The following is a 20,093-nucleotide window of genomic DNA, read 5'->3' as shown; positions in this document are numbered from 1 at the left end:
GAGAATCCCCCCATTTTTGAAAAATGGAGGGGATGTAGAATTGTAAACTTTTTCTTATACAGGGTGTCTACGTAACTTGGAACCATATGGGAAACTTTTTTAATATCAATTTTACGAAAAAAAGTCATTCTTTATAAAAACAAATATGAAATAATATCTACTTGAAAAAAAAAATTCTGAAATTTTCGTAAAAAACCGATTCCGAACATCATTTTTATTTATTAGACATGTAATAACTCTTTTATTAATACTGTAAGGAAAAAAAGTTATTCTTCATAAAAATCTGTGCATGGTCTAAACCTCAAGATGCAACCATCAGTTATCCAAGTTTGTTAATTTTATACGAGGTGTGTCAAATAATATGAATTTAGAGAGAATTTAGAAAGAATTCTTTCTAAATTCATATTATTTGACACACCTCGTATAAAATTAACAAACTTGGATAACTGATGGTTGCATCTTGAGGTTTAGACCATGCACAGATTTTTATGAAGAATACCTTTTTTTCCTAAAATTATTAATAAAATAGTTATTACATGTCTAATAAATAAAAATGATGTCTTCGGAATCGGTAATTTAGGAAAATTTCAGAATTTTTTTTCAAGTAGAGGGCTGTTATTGCACATTTGAATATGGTTTTTAATTACAAATAACTTTTCATAATAAAATTTTTTATATTTTGAAATATAAAGGTAGTTTGCTCTTGAGCGAAATTCATCTTTTTTGACATACCTCGTATACTGTTGACAAAATTTGATATCTGATGATTGCATCTTAGGTTTTATACTATGCAGAGCACTTTATAAAGAATGACTTTTTTTCGTAAAATTGATATTAAAAAAGTTTCCCATATGGTTCCAAGTTACGCAGACACCCTGTATAATAATAGACAATTTCAACTACCTATTCCCAAATTTTCATCCTTTCTTTATTTTTTTTTTGGGGTCAGATTGTTCTTTGATCGGGCTATTAGAGGTGTACCTAAGTTGCTGCGGCGAATGAGATTTAATTCTGCCAGGATTAATCTCTGTCAGGATGAAAATAATGATAACATTTTTTAAAAAAGAACCAGAATTTTAATGATGATTAAAGTGATATCTAATTCATTAAATGATTTAATAAGCTGTTTTTATCAATAAATAATTAATTTATTGCCAAACGGGGATCTATTATAAATTTTAATTAGTAAAACCTGCTGGTATTGACGTAATTATTGTATATTTTGCGCGTTTGAATAGTATTCATTTGATTTTCGGTAGGATCATACAAGAAGACTTTGTCGTCATCACATTAACGAAACAAACAACTATTCTACCTGCCTCTCCTCTCCTCCCAATCCAATGTCGTGAAAAATTTTGGTCTAAATATTGACGAATAGCTAAAAAAAGCAGAATTAGTCGAGGAAATGAAGCATTTTGGCTCGCAATTTTTTCGTCCAGCATGGATTTACTTGAAATGTTCACAGAAAGTAGGGAATAGTCCAAGGATGATTTTCTATATCGTACCGCTGTACGCTAAAACCTTGGGGGTGGTTGCCACCCCATCTCGGGGGCGGGAATCTTTTATGAAATTTTAACCATGTAAATCGATGTAAAAAGTGATTCTAAGAAAAAAATGTTTTTTACATTTTCTTCGTAAAACTAATATTTTTCGAGTTATTCGCGCTTGAAAGTAACAGTTTTTCGACGAAAAAATCGACTTTTATAGAGGGTTTTTTGAAAATACCTCGAAAAATATGCATTTAATAAAAAAACTGTAGATATCAAAATGGTATCTATTAGTAACATAAACCAAATTCTTTTTCTGTAATATCTTTAAGACCAATACAAACCGAGATACGGCATGTTAAAAGTTAGCTTTTTTCGTCAAATGCATAATTTGAAATATTCAAAGCCAAATAACGGAAAAACTTTGCATTTTTCGAGGGAAACTTAAATAATCTTTTTTCAAGTATACAGTTAGACCTTTCAAAAAATAATAATAAAAAGTTTCTAGCCTGAAAATTAAGCGACTTATGATCAAAAAAGGTCGGTACCTGCTTCTCGCTATGAAAAAATCAGTGAAAACAACCCCCTAACTACCCTCCTAATTAAAAATTGGTCTTCACCTTTCTGTAATTCCTTTTATATTTGTATTATCAATACACCCAAGAAGTTTGACCTATATAAAAGGCCTAATTTTAGAAAAATTGGAGTTTAAAGAAAAATTAATTTTTTGCAATTTCCCATTTTTCACCTTTTACTTCAAAATATCTCAGAAAATACTGGATATACGAAAAAAATGATAGACTACTAAATTGAAGCTTTTTTAATAACTAAAATTCACCTGTGCATAGATTTTCACTACAGTGAACAGTTAGCGAGATATAGCTGTTTAAAACCTCTATTTACGAGGGTTAAAACCCTTATTCGAGCCCTTTAAACCCACCCTGATTAAAAACTAAGGGATCTTACGGAATTTAGTTTACACAGTCTTATAACTCTTTAAAAATCTTACAAAGTCATTTTTGAAAAAACTTTTTATCGCCAAAAATGAAGGAGCTATGTTTATAAAACGATTTTTCGACTAGTCCGCTTATGGATAATTTTCAATGTATGTATAATACCACAAAACCGGTTCGTATACTGGAAGATGACTAAAAAACTATTTGTATTTGTATTTGTACATATTTGTAAATTCGTATTTTTGTGTAAATAAATGTTTTTGTAATTCTTTAATTCTACTTTTTTTGTATTCTTATGTTTTTTTGTAAGACGAAAATTGGTTAAGATTCGGTGTTTCTAAATTTGCATACACTCGTGATAAGTGAGTCGTTCAAGTCCTTTTAACTACAGCTCTTTCAAAAATTAGCTCTTTGAACCGATGAAACTTACAGATCATATGATCAATACATACGCGAGTAAAAAACTTGTGAAGTGGTAACAATTAAGTTCATTTGAAATGCTAATTAGGGGGCAATTTTCTTCTTACCAAAAAAAAAGGGACCAACTTTATTTTGAACGTAACTTGTTTACTTTTGATGCTAAAAATTTTTTTAAAAAAACAAAAATAAGCATTTTTTAAACACTTTAAAAAAGTTAAAATGAGTTTTCCTCAAATAAGTTTTTTGGTTATGGCACGTTAAAATATTCGATTTGGAATTTGACTAATATGCACATATTTTTCATTAGCTATAACTCTGCTTCTCCTAGGTATAGTGACCTAATATATGCACCATGTTTTTCACTTTTTTACGTGCTATATTTTTGATAAGAATTTTTTTTTTCGACCAAATACTTTTTGAGTTATTTGCGAAAAACCGTCTGAAAACGTGGTTATTTTGTAGAAAAATTAACATATTCACTCGCAAATAACTCGAAAAGTATTAACTTGGTGAAAAACTTTTTAGAACCAAAGTTGCTTAGAATTAGTCATTTCATCCATTTCCGGATTTATTTAGAACATATATTTTTCACCCCCAAAAGGGGGTGAAACTCACCCCTAGTGCAAAAGCACACATTGGCACAAAATCACTTTTTTTCTTTGACTTGTTAGCTATGTGTATGCCAAATTTCATGTCAATCCAAGCGGTTCTCTAAAATTTAGAGGTTTTGCAATATTTTCCCTTAAAAGAACGTACTACATTTCCGGCTTCTTGAAATTGTTTAACTCAAAAACATACTTCCTACTGTCCTATTTATCTTGATGTTGTTCATTAAATTGCTGAGCTGTCATATTGGCACATTTATTATCCACAAAATACAACGAAACGTTATCTACCCTTTCCGAAATGGAATAAACCATAGTAATAAATTAATAATTACAACTGATATTCACAAGAGAATCCTTTTAATTTCATGTTATTTATGTGTTTATATTATATTAATTACTTAGTGTGACAAATGTGACAAAAAAAAATAAAATCTAAACCATTGGCGTACTAAATCAACTAATTAAGCAGGTAAATTATCAACAATCACTTACCTTATCAGTCTTAATTTTTTGAGCAGCTTCGTTCATGATGGTCTTTGCTCTCTCGGCGTGCACCCGAGGTATGAAAATGAGACCGCACAAATAAGCCGCCAGGCCAAAAGGTCCGGTATAAAGTAGCTCCTTTTTGGCGATGACGGTGCATTTGTCCATCACCCGCCAAAATTGAAACATGCCTGGAACGGAAAGAAACCTATATGTAATTCAGTAATCAATACTCATAACAACATCAACATATCTTGTAGTAATTCTTGACAGAACGTTAAGTTTTAAAGAACATCTACAAAGCGGAAGGTACCAAAACTAAAAACTCCAAATAATATACTCCAAAAATTATGTGGCACCACATGGGTTTGCTCAACCTCCTTACTCAGATCTTCCGCTCTCGGACTTGTGACTTGTATACTTGGCAGCTGAATATACCTCCCCGGTATGGCTCAATAGCAAACACACGAAGATTATTTACATCAAATTAACACACACAATGGGAATGATTTCAGTACAATCAGACCAACACCGAACTATTGGCTTCCCATTCTGAGTCACATCCCACCGTCCAAACTACGAAGAAGTCATTCTCTCCTCAGATAATATAGAAAAATTCAGGCTAACCATCTACAATCTACATACTACCCATCCACCCTGACCAGCTTGATATCGAAATGAATAGACTGCTCTCTAGATATCCTCCATTATTAAAGGTCACCTCCTTACATCAGGAACATTTCAGCTCCAACAACGGCTAGAGAAGACAATAGGAGAGTGACTCACCACAGGAAGTACACCAAATGGCCTGTATCGATCAGAAACCGCCAGGCTTTGAACTGCCCCGCAATACATGTAGACCAATAAAATAAAATAAAATCAAAATGTAATTCCGTACAGGTTGGAATAAATTTTTGAAGTTATACTTCTTTACCGGCGATAGAGGGTGAATTTTTATATGCTAAAACCTATCAGCCCGGCGCATGCGCATTATAACTTTGTTCTGATTGGATGTTCAAATGACATGTCAAAAATTATTCCAAATGGCAGCTGTGGCACAGCTGTACACTAGGTTCGCTTTCAAGATGCAGTAGAAATAGAAATAAACAAACCAAGACACGTTAAATGCCACTAGGAGCACAACCGGATCATAATTTACAATGTATATACATTGTACATTCCAAATCATGATTTCCAAAGTTTATACATTGTAAATTATGAATCGGAAGTGCTCCTAGTAGCATTTAAAGTGTCTTGGTTTGTTTATTTTCTACTGCATCTTGAAAGCGAACCTAGTGTAGTTTGATTATTTATGGTTGTTGCGTTTTGAAATTTGTGTGAAAAGAAACAAAGTTAGTTAATAGTTATACTGCCTTTTTAAATAGTTTTCATATATCTATATTTTTGGACTTTTGGACTATTTTGGACAAGGAAAACTCATTCTAATTTGGTAAGTAGTTTTTATTATAATCATATTGTAATTAAACATTTGGATTAGGTTGGAATACATTTATTTTCTCAAGAATGGGAATTTTCGAGAGAAATCCCAAATTAGGTCCGATTTTTATTTTTAAATTATGATATTTTGGCGTAGATTTATTTATCTAGTAGGTATGTAATGCTTTGATTTACATACTTAATTTGATTACCAACAAAAGTTCTACCAATTTTCATCTAATATATTGTTTTGTTACTGTTTTGTTATTTAATATTTTCTTCCACAAGATTTAAGCTACATAATTTAATTACATATATATTTAAAACAACTGTCAAACAGTAAAACGTTCAGTTACCCTATTTTTCCACATGAGAAATAATGTGGGATTGGACGAGTGAGTCTAGGCTTCGATTACGAATCAAAGCAGCATGAAGTTCACGGGTTCGATTCCCGATGCAAGTTTTTATTTTTTTTATTTTTTTTTCCATTTTATGATTGTACGTATATTTGTTATATAATTTTTTTTTTCAGAGAATGCGTATTTAAAATTTTTGCCAACAATTATTATCGTTCAGAAATAATTTTTTCTTTGTGGCATTTCTCAATGTGTTTGTGTGCGTTTTATTCTTTAATTTTTTAAAATTTTTGGTATTGTCTTAAAAATTACATAATATGTAGTAGAAGTATAACTTCTTACGTGCGGACAAAAGTACACACACATTCTTTTTTTATCAAACTTTAGGTCAAAATAATAGTATATTATTTAACGAGCATGTAATGATGGCTATTACTCACGATGATGAAGTTTGCGACACGAGCCGTTGGCGAGTGTCGTAATTCATCAGAGTGAGTAATAGCCATTACATGCAAGTAGAATACTATACTTTTTCTACGACCATTTTTATTTGGATTAGTAGAAAAATATAATTATCAATTACTAACATTATTTAAAACGAAATATTTTATTTTTCATAAGAAAATATATTTTATATAACTATGGCAACACTGTTAGAATTACACTCGTTGGGCTTATAAAACAATCAAATAGTTGTCATTATGTCATGGAATGGCGGTGTCTTTTAAAAATAAGACATATTTTAAGGCAATTACATGAAAAAGAACGTGTGCTCTCAATTAAAATCTATTGTACAATGAACAGTAAGTAAAACAGAATTCATTGATATGAATTTCATATCCGTAAGACCTTTTACGAAATTAATACCGATTGTTTATTGTTTACCTTTTAATAACGTCAATCTTAAAATGTCAAATGTTGAAATTTAAACGTAAAAAATATACTAACCCATTGTTAAAGTTAAAAATCCTTTAAACATTTTTCAAATTTAATTGTTCACATAAACTACAATGATTATTTTATTAAATAAACAAGTTTAAGTAATTTTATTTGCTAATAGGTACATTAAAATGCCATGCACCACTTGAATCTAACTTCAACCCGTGAGTAATGACCCGCGAGTAACTTCAGCCCGTGAGTAATGAATTATTACTCACGGGTAAAGTAATGGGTGTTATTATCTATTCAAAAATCGCGAATAATGAGTATATTATTAAACGGTCGTAGAAAAAAAGATATTTTCAAGAAAGTATAGGATTCATATGAGGGGATCATTGTTTACGATTTTCACAATTTTTTTCTGAGAAGCTGAAGAAACGGTATTTTATATAAGACTTACTAAATTAAATTTGACCCTCAATTTATTTAAATAATTTTAAATCCAAATTGAAAAACAAATTTCCAAAAAAAATATTTGCATTATAAATAGGCACTATAAAATATTTTGTTTTACATAAAAAGTTGCGCTATAGTACCAGTATAAAGTATAAAAAAATTTGTTGATAAATATAATAATAGTTTATGAGATATTTGATTTGTTTATTAAAAATTACCATTTTTTCAATTGCAAAAACGCGGTTGTTGCCGATAGAGTACTAAGTTTTTAAGGTCTCATTTTTTTGCCTTTATATATATTTTCGATAAATCCATTGACAAATCAAAATTTCAAATAAACTCCCCTCTAAAATGACATTTGAAAATTGTTGTAATTTGTTTTAAACGAGTTTTTTTAATAACATCGCTGGGATTAAAAATTTTGAAATGATTTTTAAATATTCGTGTTCCTTGTAATTTTTGACACATTGACAAAAAAAAATATTTTTCTAGAACCATTTTTTGCCGAGATAGCTTTTCCAAGTTTAAAAATTCATCATTTGTTTATTTGTCAATATTAACATTTAAAAGTACGTAAATACATATATCCGCTCAAAATTCGGAACAAACGATCATCTACTAACAGTAAAAACCTTAATAGAAAAGTCGATAGAATATAACAGACCACTGGTACTTATCTTCGTAGACTTTCACAAAGCCTTTGACACTGTGGAATTAGACAGCATTATAACTGCTTTGAACAATAGTAGAATAGATTACCGGTTTACAAAGTTAGTGCAAACATTATACCAAAACGCCACAATACGTGTAAAACTACATGATACTACCAGAGAAATTCATATCAAGCGAGGTGTGAGACAGGGCGACACTCTTTCACCTAAATTATTTATAGCGGTCCTCGAATACGCCTTTAAAATGCTAAAGAGGGAAAATAGAGGAATAAAAATAGATGGAGAAATGCTCAATCATCTGCGTTTTGCCGACGATATAGTACTTATTACCGAAGATCTGGGTGAAGCACAACAAATGCTACTAGAATTAGAAAACGTATCTTCAACAATAGGTCTAAAAATGAACATCAGTATAACCAAATTTATGACAAATTTAGTTCCCAGCGAACACCTAACCATCCAAAATCAAGTGGTAGAATTGACAGAAAAGTACATATATCTCGGTCATGAAATCAGAATAGGCAAGGACAATCAGACTTGCGAATTTCAACGACGAATAACACTTGCTTGAGCGGCGTATGGTTCACTAAGAGACATCTTTAAGAGCAACATCCCGACAGCTATGAAACGGAAGACATTCGACCAATGCGTTCTTCCTATTATGACATACGGAGCAGAAACTCTCACGCTCACGAAAACAACAGCACTAAAAATGCGAATGGCACAAAGGCGCATGGAAAGATCGATTCTCGGCGTGACAAAAAAAGACAAAATAAGGAACCAAGACTTAAGGAAAAGAACAGGTATCACTGATGTCGTTGAACGAATAGCCAAGCTGAAATGGAATTGGGCAGATCACATAGCGCGGCTGAAAGACTCAAGATGGACCAGAAAACTAATTGACTGGCGCCCAAGAAAAGACAAACGCAGCAGAGTACAGTGGCGGCTCGTGACCTCAGTATGCGGGTAGGCTACACATATACTTCGGGTAGGCGACAAAAAATATCCTACAATTTGTAATACATTTTGAGCCGTCTTGCAATACTAAATGTAATCTATGAGCGCAACAATGTGTAAAAATTGCTTTTGGAGCGTCTACTTTAATTTTTGATTGTAATCCGTTTAAAGAGCCAGCCATTACACTTGCACCATCGTAAAATGGAGCAATTAATTTATTTTTGTAATCAAATGGCTCAGGCACGTTTGAAATTAAACTATATAGAGCGTCTGCAGATCTATTCTCGCTAACATCAAAAAACCCTAAAAATCTTTCTGTTACCTGACCAACTTTGTTAACAAAACGGATTGTTAAAGTACACTGTGATTTTTCGGTTATATCAGTAGTATCGTCCGCTAGTATAGAAAAAAATTGACTTTCATTAATTTCTGTTGAAATTTCATTTTTTACGTAATCGGCAAGGCAATCTATTAAATCATTTTGTATTGTTTTTGACAAACCCGTGAACACCCCTTCTATTTTTTAACATGATCCTGGATTTCCTGATCGCGTTTAACTACTAAATTAAAAATTTCTTTAAAATTACCCATGTTTGAAGAATTATTGCTCTCATCACGACCGCGAAATGCAAGTTCTTGTTTTACTAACAGAATTGTAACATCAATTTCTTCAACTTCTTCAACCTTTTTCAACTTCTTCATTATATATCCTATTAGATAGAGAATTTGTCCAGCTAAAGCACTGTCAATAGTTTGTTTATTTTTTTCTAACCGTTTTAAACCTAAGCAATTGTTTAAATGTTCTTTCGAAGATTCATGTTTTTTTACACTAGCTGATAAATTTTTCAAATCTGAATATCCCTGACTCACCCAAACATTTTGCTTCAAATTTGAGAGCAACAGACAAGGCCAACAGAAAAGTGAATTTTTAAAATAACTTCCGCTTAGCCATTTATGATTTTCATACCATATTGTTTTAAACGATCTCGAAAATGGTCGATTGTCTTTTGTCTTATCTGTGGATAAAATTGTTAAATTTAGTAAAGGCCGGTCCATTGAAAGAATTTCTGATCTTTCTTGATTTTGGCGCCTTGAAAAAGGCGTCTCGATCAAACTGCATATTACATCGTTTAAAATATTCATATTCGATGACTAAAGTTTTTCCACCAATAAAACTAACACACCTACGTTTCAACAACGTCAAATATTACTTATTTTATTTATGTATCAAATAATAATTTACTCTTCGAATAAATTGATAAGTTAACAATTAACCTCGCTTTAAATTTTTAATTATCTATATAATCTAATAACACAATTCGTCAGTTTAATTTTAAATTATCCAAATTGTATTGAAACACAATAAAAATATAATGGACGACTGACAAATAACTATTCACAGATTTATTTGTCGTTAGTGAATTATTACTAAATTAATATAAAATTTACCTGTTTATTATTCAGTTTTCATAAACAAATTTAAATTGTCCTACCTAGTTTTATTCAATACTTAACCTACTAATAACAGCCAAAATCAAAAACAATTATTTAAAACAGTTTCACAAGACACAAGAGAAGCAGAAGCAACTGATAAAATTTTGTAGGTCCGGCCACAGTATAGGAGGAGAAGGTCCGGCTATAAGACTCTGTGCCTATTCGCCCCCTTTCAAAATCGTAGAATACGGTCGTTACCAGCAGACCTGTGGCAGGCCTGCTCGCGTAAACAGAGAGAGATCGCACGTCAATTCGGTATTGGCGTTGTTCTATTTCAGGCTACGTTTTCAAGTGCCTGACCCAGGAAGAATATATAGATTCTTATACAGTACTACTGATACTACAAGGAGCGTACAATAATTATAACTACGGAGAAAATTTTTTGGATATTTTTAAAAATAATTTGGATAATTTTTGCTATTTTATTGTAGGTATTGTGTCAAAATTTATAAATTACAATTTTGAAATAAGTAATTTATATTAATAATTTATATTATTGTACTACATTTGAAGAGGGTAGGCGGCGCCTACCTTGCCTACCCCGACGGGCCGTCCCTGCAGCAGAGGACGACCACCAACACGCTGGATGGACGACATTAGCCGAATATTCAAGAAATGGCAACAAGAAGCACAGAACCGTGAAGAGTGGCGAAGAATGGGAGAGACCTATGTCCAGCAGTGGACAGAAGAGGTTGTATGATGATGATGATGATGAAATACATCTATCAACCCTACTACTCAACAATGCCATTTATACACAGAGTAAAAATTGTAAAATATTTTAAAAAGTAATGATTTTCGTAGCGACCTTAAATGAAAACTTTTTGCATGAAGAGTGGTGCTTGGAACAGACCTATAGTTCACAGATCAAATTCTCGAACACAAACTTTTAAAAATAAATATTCTCTTTTAACAACGTTTTGTTTACTGTTTTTTTTTCGGAAAAAACACGCTTCAACTTGAAATGTTATGGGTTTGTAGACACCTAAAGCAGAAGATAGACGAGTACTACAACATTCTGCTAAAAATTAAAAATTATTTTTAAAGTTTTTTTTCTCACAATAAAACACTGAAAACTTTTGTTTTCTATACTTCCACAAAATTTATTATTTACAACTATGTGACTACAGCTGTTTCGGCAGAGTGCCTTTCTCAAGTGATATAATTCAAGCAAGCAAGCAATTTGATTTAACCCGACCTGTGGGAATGTCCACCCTCTCGAAAGAGTACATTCGGGTGTAACAATTCATTGGGGCGAGGTGTTTTGACCCGAGTGTAAACAGGGATCACCCTACCTCGCCTCAATGCCCCAGGCCATCCCTTTCCCCCCCATAGCACGCTGATGCGCGATGAGGGCACAACTATCCTAGCCAAATGCTCTTCACAATGGAATCCTGGGTAATAAGATTCCATGTGGTACCCTAATCGAATGCAAAAATCTTAGGCTCAGCGTGATGCGCTCTATGCCTTGGTGATATAATTTACAATGTGTTTGTTTTTTTAAGTCTCTAACTGAAGAGGTTGAGGAGTGGGGAGCTGTTTGTCTCGAGTTGGTCATTCAGAATTATATCTGTATTTTTCAATTTATTAATTTCCATAGATTCTAAAAAAGATAGCTTAAGGCCTTTATTTGCATATCCAATTCTGCATATCCAAAATAAAGGCCTTAAGCTATCTTTTTTAGAATCTATGGAAATTAATAAACTGAAAAATACAGATATAATTCTGAATGACCAACTCGAGACAAACAGCTCCCCACTCCTCAACCTCTTCAGTTAGAGACTTAAAAAGGCAAACACATTGTAAATTATATCACTTGAGAAAGGCACTCTGCCGAAAAAGCTGTAGTCACATAGTTGTAAATAATAAATTTTGTGGAAGTATAGAAAACAAAAGTTTTCAGTGTTTTATTGTGAGATAAAATGAACTTCCATCAAGTAACGGTCGAATCCATCAATTATTTAAAGTTTTTTTTGTTTCAAAAATTATGTGATACTTTTTGTGATTAATGTAGATACTTTCCCTGTACTGTAAATTTAAAAATACTGTATTGTCGTAACCCGACGGAAGAAAGTGAAAATTATCACATTCACTGACGTCACACCGTCAAATTGATTAAATATGTCCTTATTTTAATTTTTTGTCATGTCAAGTGATAACAATTAATCGTCCCAAAACGTTCATTATCGTTATTTGTTGTGCATAATTCATGAGTTTCGTCACAATTGATCAGCTTTGTTTACTTGATCACTTTTAATTACTTATTAAGTGACCTTTGTATGTTTTAATTGTGCTGTTGAACTTTATATACCCCTACAAATTATATTTGATATCCTATTGATGGTCCGTTTTAAGAAGGAATTGATAAATCGTAGAAAGAAGCGGTCTACAATTCTTCCGAAATTTTCTTCGTAGGTATAGGCAGTGGCGGCTGGTCTGTAAGTGAAGGGGGAGGTCATATCCGGTGGTTCAAGATTTTTTTGGAAAAACAAGACCTACAAATCCCATTTTAAATAATTTCTTATTCCATCATCTGTATTGGTTTCTTATAACTTATTTTGCAATATGTTGTTTAAATTTAAGCGGATCTTTATTTGACAAGTAAATATGAAATAAGTAAAAGGAACAAGTCTTCATTACTAATTGCAGTGGCATGCTGGCCATATAAACGAATCGGTGCAATCACCGAGAGGCCGCGGCCTCTTGAGGCCGGTCAAATAAGTTTTTTTTCACAAAAAATTTTAGATGCAACAATTTTTTTTAAATTTCTAATTGAATGATATTAAAACATTTCAAAAATATTTTATTTCCATACATAGTGTTCGAGCCATTTGAATAATATTGCATTAATTCCAGTTGTCTGTTTTATACACCTGTATTTCAAAACGGTTAAAATATTAAGACGTTCCATTGAGTCATGAATAGGCATTATTCGGCGGATAATATAAACACAAACTTTTACACAAAATACGACTCAGCAATTGTATATATTTTGTTCAGATATGTGTTTCTGGGAACAGTTCGTTAAGTATTTTTGGATGTTTTCGGTTTTGCTTCGATTTGGAGTGGACAGAACCAGACGGTGTATAACGTTTATCTTAAAATAGGCGATGATAGATCCATTAAAAATATATATTTTATGTATAATATAGATTTTATGATATTTTCTATAAATGGAAAAACAACTTAAATAAATCTGCTATCCAGACGATGCAATACTAATGTCTCAAAGTGAAGATGATTTACAACGTATTTCTCTCGCTTGTCGTTTCCCCATTACTTAGGATCGTGATTTCCACCAATATTCCTAACAATTTTATTCCATTGCTCTCTATATTTAGCTGCTCTAAGAGCTTCGCAGAATGACTTTCCAGCTGAATTCTTAATTTGATCGGACCATCTAGTTGGTGATCGTCCTCTTGATCTTCTCCCCGGAACGTTTCCAGAAACAATTAATATCTCCAAACTATCGTCACCTATGCGAACCACGTGACCGAAGAATTGCAGAATTCGTTGCAGATATATTGTGGAGAGCCTTCTTTTAATTTCGAGTTGGTTTAGAATGGAAACGTTTATCCTATGAGCTGTCCAAGGTATGCGCAGCATTCTTCTCCAGCAACACATCTCAAAGGCATCCGCTCTCAAAAGCACCACACTTGCACTCAAAGAGTCCAAGTATCTGCCCCGTATTGAAATATTGAGAATACAACGGCATTCACCAGTCTCATCTTGATATTTTGAGAAATAAATCTGTCTTTCCAAACTTTAGTTAGGCGATTCATCGCATTTTTTGCAATACCAATACGTCTACGAACTCCTACTTCACAGTTACCATCGTCAGTTATACTAGACCCGAGATAGACAAAGATGTTTACTATCTGGTGTTCCTGTAACATGTTATTAATTAGTTGAATAGTGTCGAATCTGTCGAACATCATTATTTTTGTCTTAGCTTTATTGATTTTCACATCACACCAACTTTATTGCTTTCGCACTCAACTCTTCGCAGGATCAAACATTTCTAACAACGTATGCTGCACCAATTTAACATAACCGCCAGAATATTTAACATGTTAATTTCCCCCAAAAAGACAAAATTCATGGTTATAACAGCAAATCCAATAACATGTAAATTGGAGTTGGAGGGCTAATAGAACAAGTGATGGAGTTTTAATATCTAGGCATCACATCATCTAGCTACGGAAGGCTCGAAACAGAAGTGGAAGATCAAGTGAATAAAAATATTGGAAAAGAAATGAAAGGCAGAATTTACAAAATAGTCATCAGACCAATGCAGAAACACGACCCGACACGGAGAGGACAAAAAATTGCTCGAAACAGCGGAGATGAAAACCCTTCGAAACATCGATGATAAGACTCTATGGGACACAGAGCTAGAAGTACAGATGTACAATGGAGATTCAAGGTGGACAATATTAATAACGGAATAAGAAACAGAAGAATAGAATGGAATGACCTCATACGCCAAATGACAATAAATAGTGTAGTAAGGATAGCGAGAGACAGTTCCCCAATAGCAAGACGATCAGTGGGAAGACCATGAAAACGATGGAACGACAACTTACTAGAGGCACATTTAAAAAACAGACAGTCATATTTATACAAATATAAGAAGAAGAAGTATTTTTGTTTTATAAATAAGAAACAAAAATTCTGATAATAGAAGGTAAAATAAGGATGGGAGGCCGCTTTTCTATAAAATCACCGGGCCGCTTGAAAAGTTCCAGCACGCCACTAACTAATTGTCAAATAAATCAGATAAATAGTATGATATAATATGTAATTATAACAGCCAGAATATCAACAAACTACTTAAACTCAAAACCTAAAATAAATAAAACTTACATTTTTATGCGCATTTAAAAAGTAAATCGATTCTTCAACAACGTCTCAACAACGAAAACGATACCTACGGTCTACGGTCAATGACCACGATTTGGTACCAACTTGCATATACGTGCGTATTTTCGTGAACGTTCGGATTCCCAGTGCTGTATTCTCACAGTGAGGTCAAATAAATTTCTTGACCATCGTGAATGTTCGTATTTAGCTGTTTAAGAGTAATATTGCGGTAGTTTCAGTCAAAGATAAATTTGGCTTTTCGGTACCGTCAAACAGCTCGTATTTCATGTTTATTTATCGGTAATCTTTTGGCGGCATCTTTGTCGCTATATTTTACAACAACAAAATGACTAAAAAGTCAATACAATAAAAGCAAAATTTAACTTTTAACGATACTATTGTATTCCGAACATTTTTAATACAGAAAATTTTCTTTTTTTAAGGAAATAATTACATTATAATCGTTTGATTGTATAATTATTACAGGGAGGTCATTAACCAATTGACCTAAAGGGATAACCGCCACTGGGTATAGGTATATTTACCACTTCAAGGCTAATAAATCACACAATTATTTGTAAAATTGTATTAAAGAACTAACAGAAATATCAGTTATAGTCCTTTTTATAGTCATAAGTGTTCTGTAAAATGTTAAATGTACCTATTTGGAACTTGATGCAGATTTTCAGTTACTTTTTATCTTGCACTTGCAATTTACAATGATTTTTATTTTTTGACGTACAAGAAGTCTTAGACAGCGACAGCGGGCAGGGACTCCTTCATACTCAGTCTCATCAAGGGAAGTGAATCGATGCCTGTACCTAATACCGACGCAGATTCCAGGTGTTTCCTGACCCGGGAAACTAATATCGGCTAAGAGTCCCTTATCCAGGGTCACGGATGAAGCCCACAACGTCATCCTTAGCGGAGAAGAAAGTCTTCACAACGGTTTGGAGTGGGAAGGTAGCAGTTCCCTAGTTTTAGGACTTGTATAAAATCGGACCTGAAAATCGGCAGCTGGTTTTTCACTATTTGTATTGGAAGTCATGTAGGTCAGAACTGTCAATACGTAACAGTATTCGGTGCGATAGCAACTACCTAAACAGTGTGTACACAGCGGTGTAGAAAGCCAAGAAAATGACTACGTTACTATTTTTTCCAGGATTATCATTATGGCTGAGGAACTAAATGATGGCCCCGGCGAAAAATCTCCCGCTTGGTCTTTGATCGAAATGAATTTTAGAATAGACATACGTGTCATAAATAAGTGTGTGATCTTAATGCCTTCTGGTCCCAATTAATTAAAACTCAGTTTATTCGACAATATTATATTTAAATCGAACTCTCGGTTATTCAACCATAAGTTATTTACAATAAAGACGCGACCTATCATAACCGTGAATACTTGCTAAATACAACAATAATCATAATCTCTTTCTCGCCCGAGTTAATGTTTATATACACCTTTAAATAATAACAAGCATGACAATCCATTGTTACTCGCGGTTATTGAATCCAAGAACAGATACTACATCTAGTAATGACTTTGAATGAGGTTTAAACATATGTTATACAGAATGTCCTATTTTATAATACATACGGAATATGCTGAACTTGTATGAACCCGGAAAAACATATATAGCCCAATAAATGACCGTTTTAGAGTGTAATTTCCAGGGGCAACTCCGAATTGCATGAAAATTTGGATTTACGTTCTACTTACCCTCCACTTCAAAGTTGAATTTGTGCCGTTGGTTGCTTTTACTTGGGGGGTGCCATTTACCCCTTCTCGGGGGGTGAAAAACGCGTGTTTAAAATAAGGCCGGAAATGGATAAATTGACTTATTTTAAGCACCTTTTGTTCTATAAAGTTTTTTACGTAAGTCAATACTTTTCGAGTTATTCGCGATTTAAAATGTTGATTTTTCGACAAAAAAAAAATACGATTAGGAAAAACATTTTCCAGGAAAACTTTTTCCTTGTGGATTTAAAAAAAAAATACGTTTTCAGACCGTTTTTCCCAAATAACTCAAAAAGTAAATATTTTATCGAAAAAAATATTTTTAGCAAAAGTGTAGCCTATAAAAAAAACGAAAAAAATGGTGTACCAGTAAAGTCTACAAATTGAGTAGAAGCAAAGTTGTAGCTAATGAAAAATACGTTCGTATTCGTCTAATTCCAAATCGAATAATTCAACGCGAATTCACCGAAGAAAGAAGAGTTTTTCGGGAAAACCTTATTAACATTTTTAAAGTATCGAAAAAAAGCTTATTATTTGTTTTTTACAAAAGTTTACAGCATCAAAAATAAACGAGTAACACTGAAAAAAAAGTTGGCCCCTTTTTTTTGTAAAAAAAATCGTGAAAACCTCCCCCGATTTAGCACCCTAAATGAAATTAATCGTTTGGCTTTACCATCTATTTTAACTGTATGTGTATTGTTTATATGATCTATAAGTTTGATTGGTTTGAAGTGCTTATTTTTGAAAACATTTGGTTTTATAGTAAAAAAAATTTCTAAAAATTTTTGAAAAATTTCATTTTTTCAAAATAACTTAAAAAGTATTAGTGATAAGAAAAATCTTAAAGAGTAAAAAATGTAGGTTTTCCTATTATAAATATGCTAGTTTCATTTTGTTTCTCCGTGAGACAAAAATTGGTTAAAATATGGCTGTTCAAAATTTGCATACACTCGTGATTAGTGACCCATTCAAGCTTTCTCAATTATAACCCTTTCAAAAATAAACACTTTAAACCGGTGAGACTGACAGATCATATTAAAAATAGATAGGTAAGTAAATTGTTTGTAAAGCGGTAGCGATTAATTTCATTTGGGGAGCAAAACACGGCAAGATTTTTATGATTTTTTACAAAAAAAGAGGACCAACTTTATTTTGAGCGTAACTCGCTTATTTTTAATGCTAAAACTTTTGTTAACAATTAAAACAAAGCTTTTTATAAACACTTTAAAAAAGTTTAAATGGGTTTTTCCCGAAAAGTGCTTAATTATTCGGTGATTTCACCTTGAAATATTCGATTTGGAATTAGACGAATAAGAACGTACTTTTCATGAGCTATAACTTTGTTTTTATTTAATTGATAGACTTAATGATACACCATTTTTTTGGGTTTTTTATAAGCTACACTTTTGCTAAGGACTTTTTTCGATTAAATATTTACTTTTTGAGTTATTTTCGAAAAACCGTCTGAAAACGTAGTTCTTTTGTCGAAAAATCAACATTTTCAATGGCAAATAACTCGAAAAGTATTGACTTAGGTAAAAAACTTTATAGAACAAAAGTTGCTTAAAATCAGTCAATTTATCAATTTCCGGTCTTATCTTGAACGTATGTTTTTTCACCCCCGAGAAGGGGTGACTGTCACCCCCCAAGTAAAAGCAACTAACGGCACATTTTTAACTTTGAAGTGGAGGGTAAATAGAACCTAAATCCAAATTTTCATGCAATTCGGAGTTGCCCCTGAATTCGGAGTTGCCCCTGAAAATTACACGGTATCGCCGAATTTCCCGTTCATTTACTGGGCTAATAATGCAATAAATGAGATGAGTAGACTGTATATTTTATCAATTCTGAAAATCGCAAAATAAACTTTTGAGGAAGATTGTACCGTTATCACTAAGTGTGCTCTCACTCTGTCTCTCCGAATACTTTCTCTGTCTGTCAAGATTTCGAAAGTTGTTCCTAGATTTGACGAGTAATACACCTGGATACTTAATGCCTGGTTGCACCAACATATCTTAAGCTTAAGCTCAGCTTACGAAACATAAGCGTTGCACTATTGAATTAATTTTCAGCTTGCCACAATGGATTGCATCTTAAACTTCGTCTTAGTTAAGACGTGCTTAGATAAAAATCGAAAATTATGAATCTATAAGCTGAGCTGGGCTAAGCTTATAGATTCAGATTTGTTGGTGCAAAAAGGCATATATCTCTTTACTTTTTGGCATACCTATACCTACATCTGTTACAGTTTTTCCTTGAGATTTTTGAGTCTTTTCTTCATTTATTTTTAATCCTCTGCGCTTTTTTATTCGATTGTGAGAATCTTAACTACTTAATAATAATTCGTAAGCTCTCCACGTGCCATTTAAGCTGAGTCAGTGACAACCCACTCAAATACTCAAATAAGATAACATATCATATCGCTAATCTCTAATAAAATCAATTGAAGTGAAAAGTTTGCAAATTGTTCCTGACAATCAAATTAACAATACAAATTAAAGGTCAAGGACGAATAGAAGTGAATACACGTAATTAATGATCCCGAAAAAGATATAATTGTGTTTATATTTAGGTCTAGAATTTGGCTAGCCTGTGTATTACGTATATTACGCTATTGTGTTAAAGGAAGTTGTGTTGAAAGTGATGGATGTATGCTTACCATACGAGAGGTGTTCTATAGTTGTCTAAACTTATCCAAATATTTAAAGAATTATCAGTTGTGGTTCATATTTTAAGGGGGGGGGGGGGTGTATGGTTTGATAATTTTGAAATTTTCGTTTTTTTGTTATTTTAAATAAAACCCCATAACTTCAAGAATACTTTCTGAAAATTTCAGATTGATCGGAGTATATGATATCCCTACCTTCGACTCGCTTTGTGACAGCTTTGCGTCAGCGCGCTTGAGCGAAAACGTTCAACAGTTGTTCCCCTTACATTTGTAAATTAGTCAGCGATTCAAAAACATATTCGTGTGTTCATCACTTCACGATTTGATAAACAAAAAAGTAATTGAAAATAAAAGTTATCAAAACGCGTTTTTCTCAAAACTGCTCTTTTAAAGGCGGTGGACATTGCAACTAAAAACCTACTTGACCAATCCACCTGAAATTTTGCACAGATTTTCTTTAGACATTTCGTGAGGTAACACTGTACAGATATTTTTTGTTTTATGCTTTTATTTTGTTTAACAATAATAAATATGTTGAGTTTCACCGTTTTTTACAAAAAATTTCGTTATTTTGACTTCTGAGTGATACCAAAAAGTCAAAAATCGTTAAAACTAAA

The 20,093-nt window shown here is 32.6% G+C and overlaps 1 protein-coding gene across 1 annotated transcript in view; it reads right to left on the bottom strand.

Annotated features, from left to right (window-relative positions):
• LOC114333524 (1-acyl-sn-glycerol-3-phosphate acyltransferase alpha) overlaps positions 1–20,093 on the bottom strand; it is a 73,499-nt gene that overhangs the window by 41,789 nt on the left and 11,617 nt on the right. Inside the window, exon 3 of the mRNA XM_028283412.2 lies at positions 3,964–4,145. Within this exon, the coding sequence (XP_028139213.2) occupies positions 3,964–4,145 (182 nt within the window). The remainder of the gene's footprint in view (positions 1–3,963; positions 4,146–20,093) is intronic.

Source organism: Diabrotica virgifera, chromosome 5 (genome assembly GCF_917563875.1).
Source record: "Diabrotica virgifera virgifera chromosome 5, PGI_DIABVI_V3a".
NCBI classification, from domain to species: domain Eukaryota; kingdom Metazoa; phylum Arthropoda; class Insecta; order Coleoptera; family Chrysomelidae; genus Diabrotica; species Diabrotica virgifera.
Note: the sequence above shows the minus strand (reverse complement) of the source record. Positions and strands in the feature narration are given on the sequence as shown.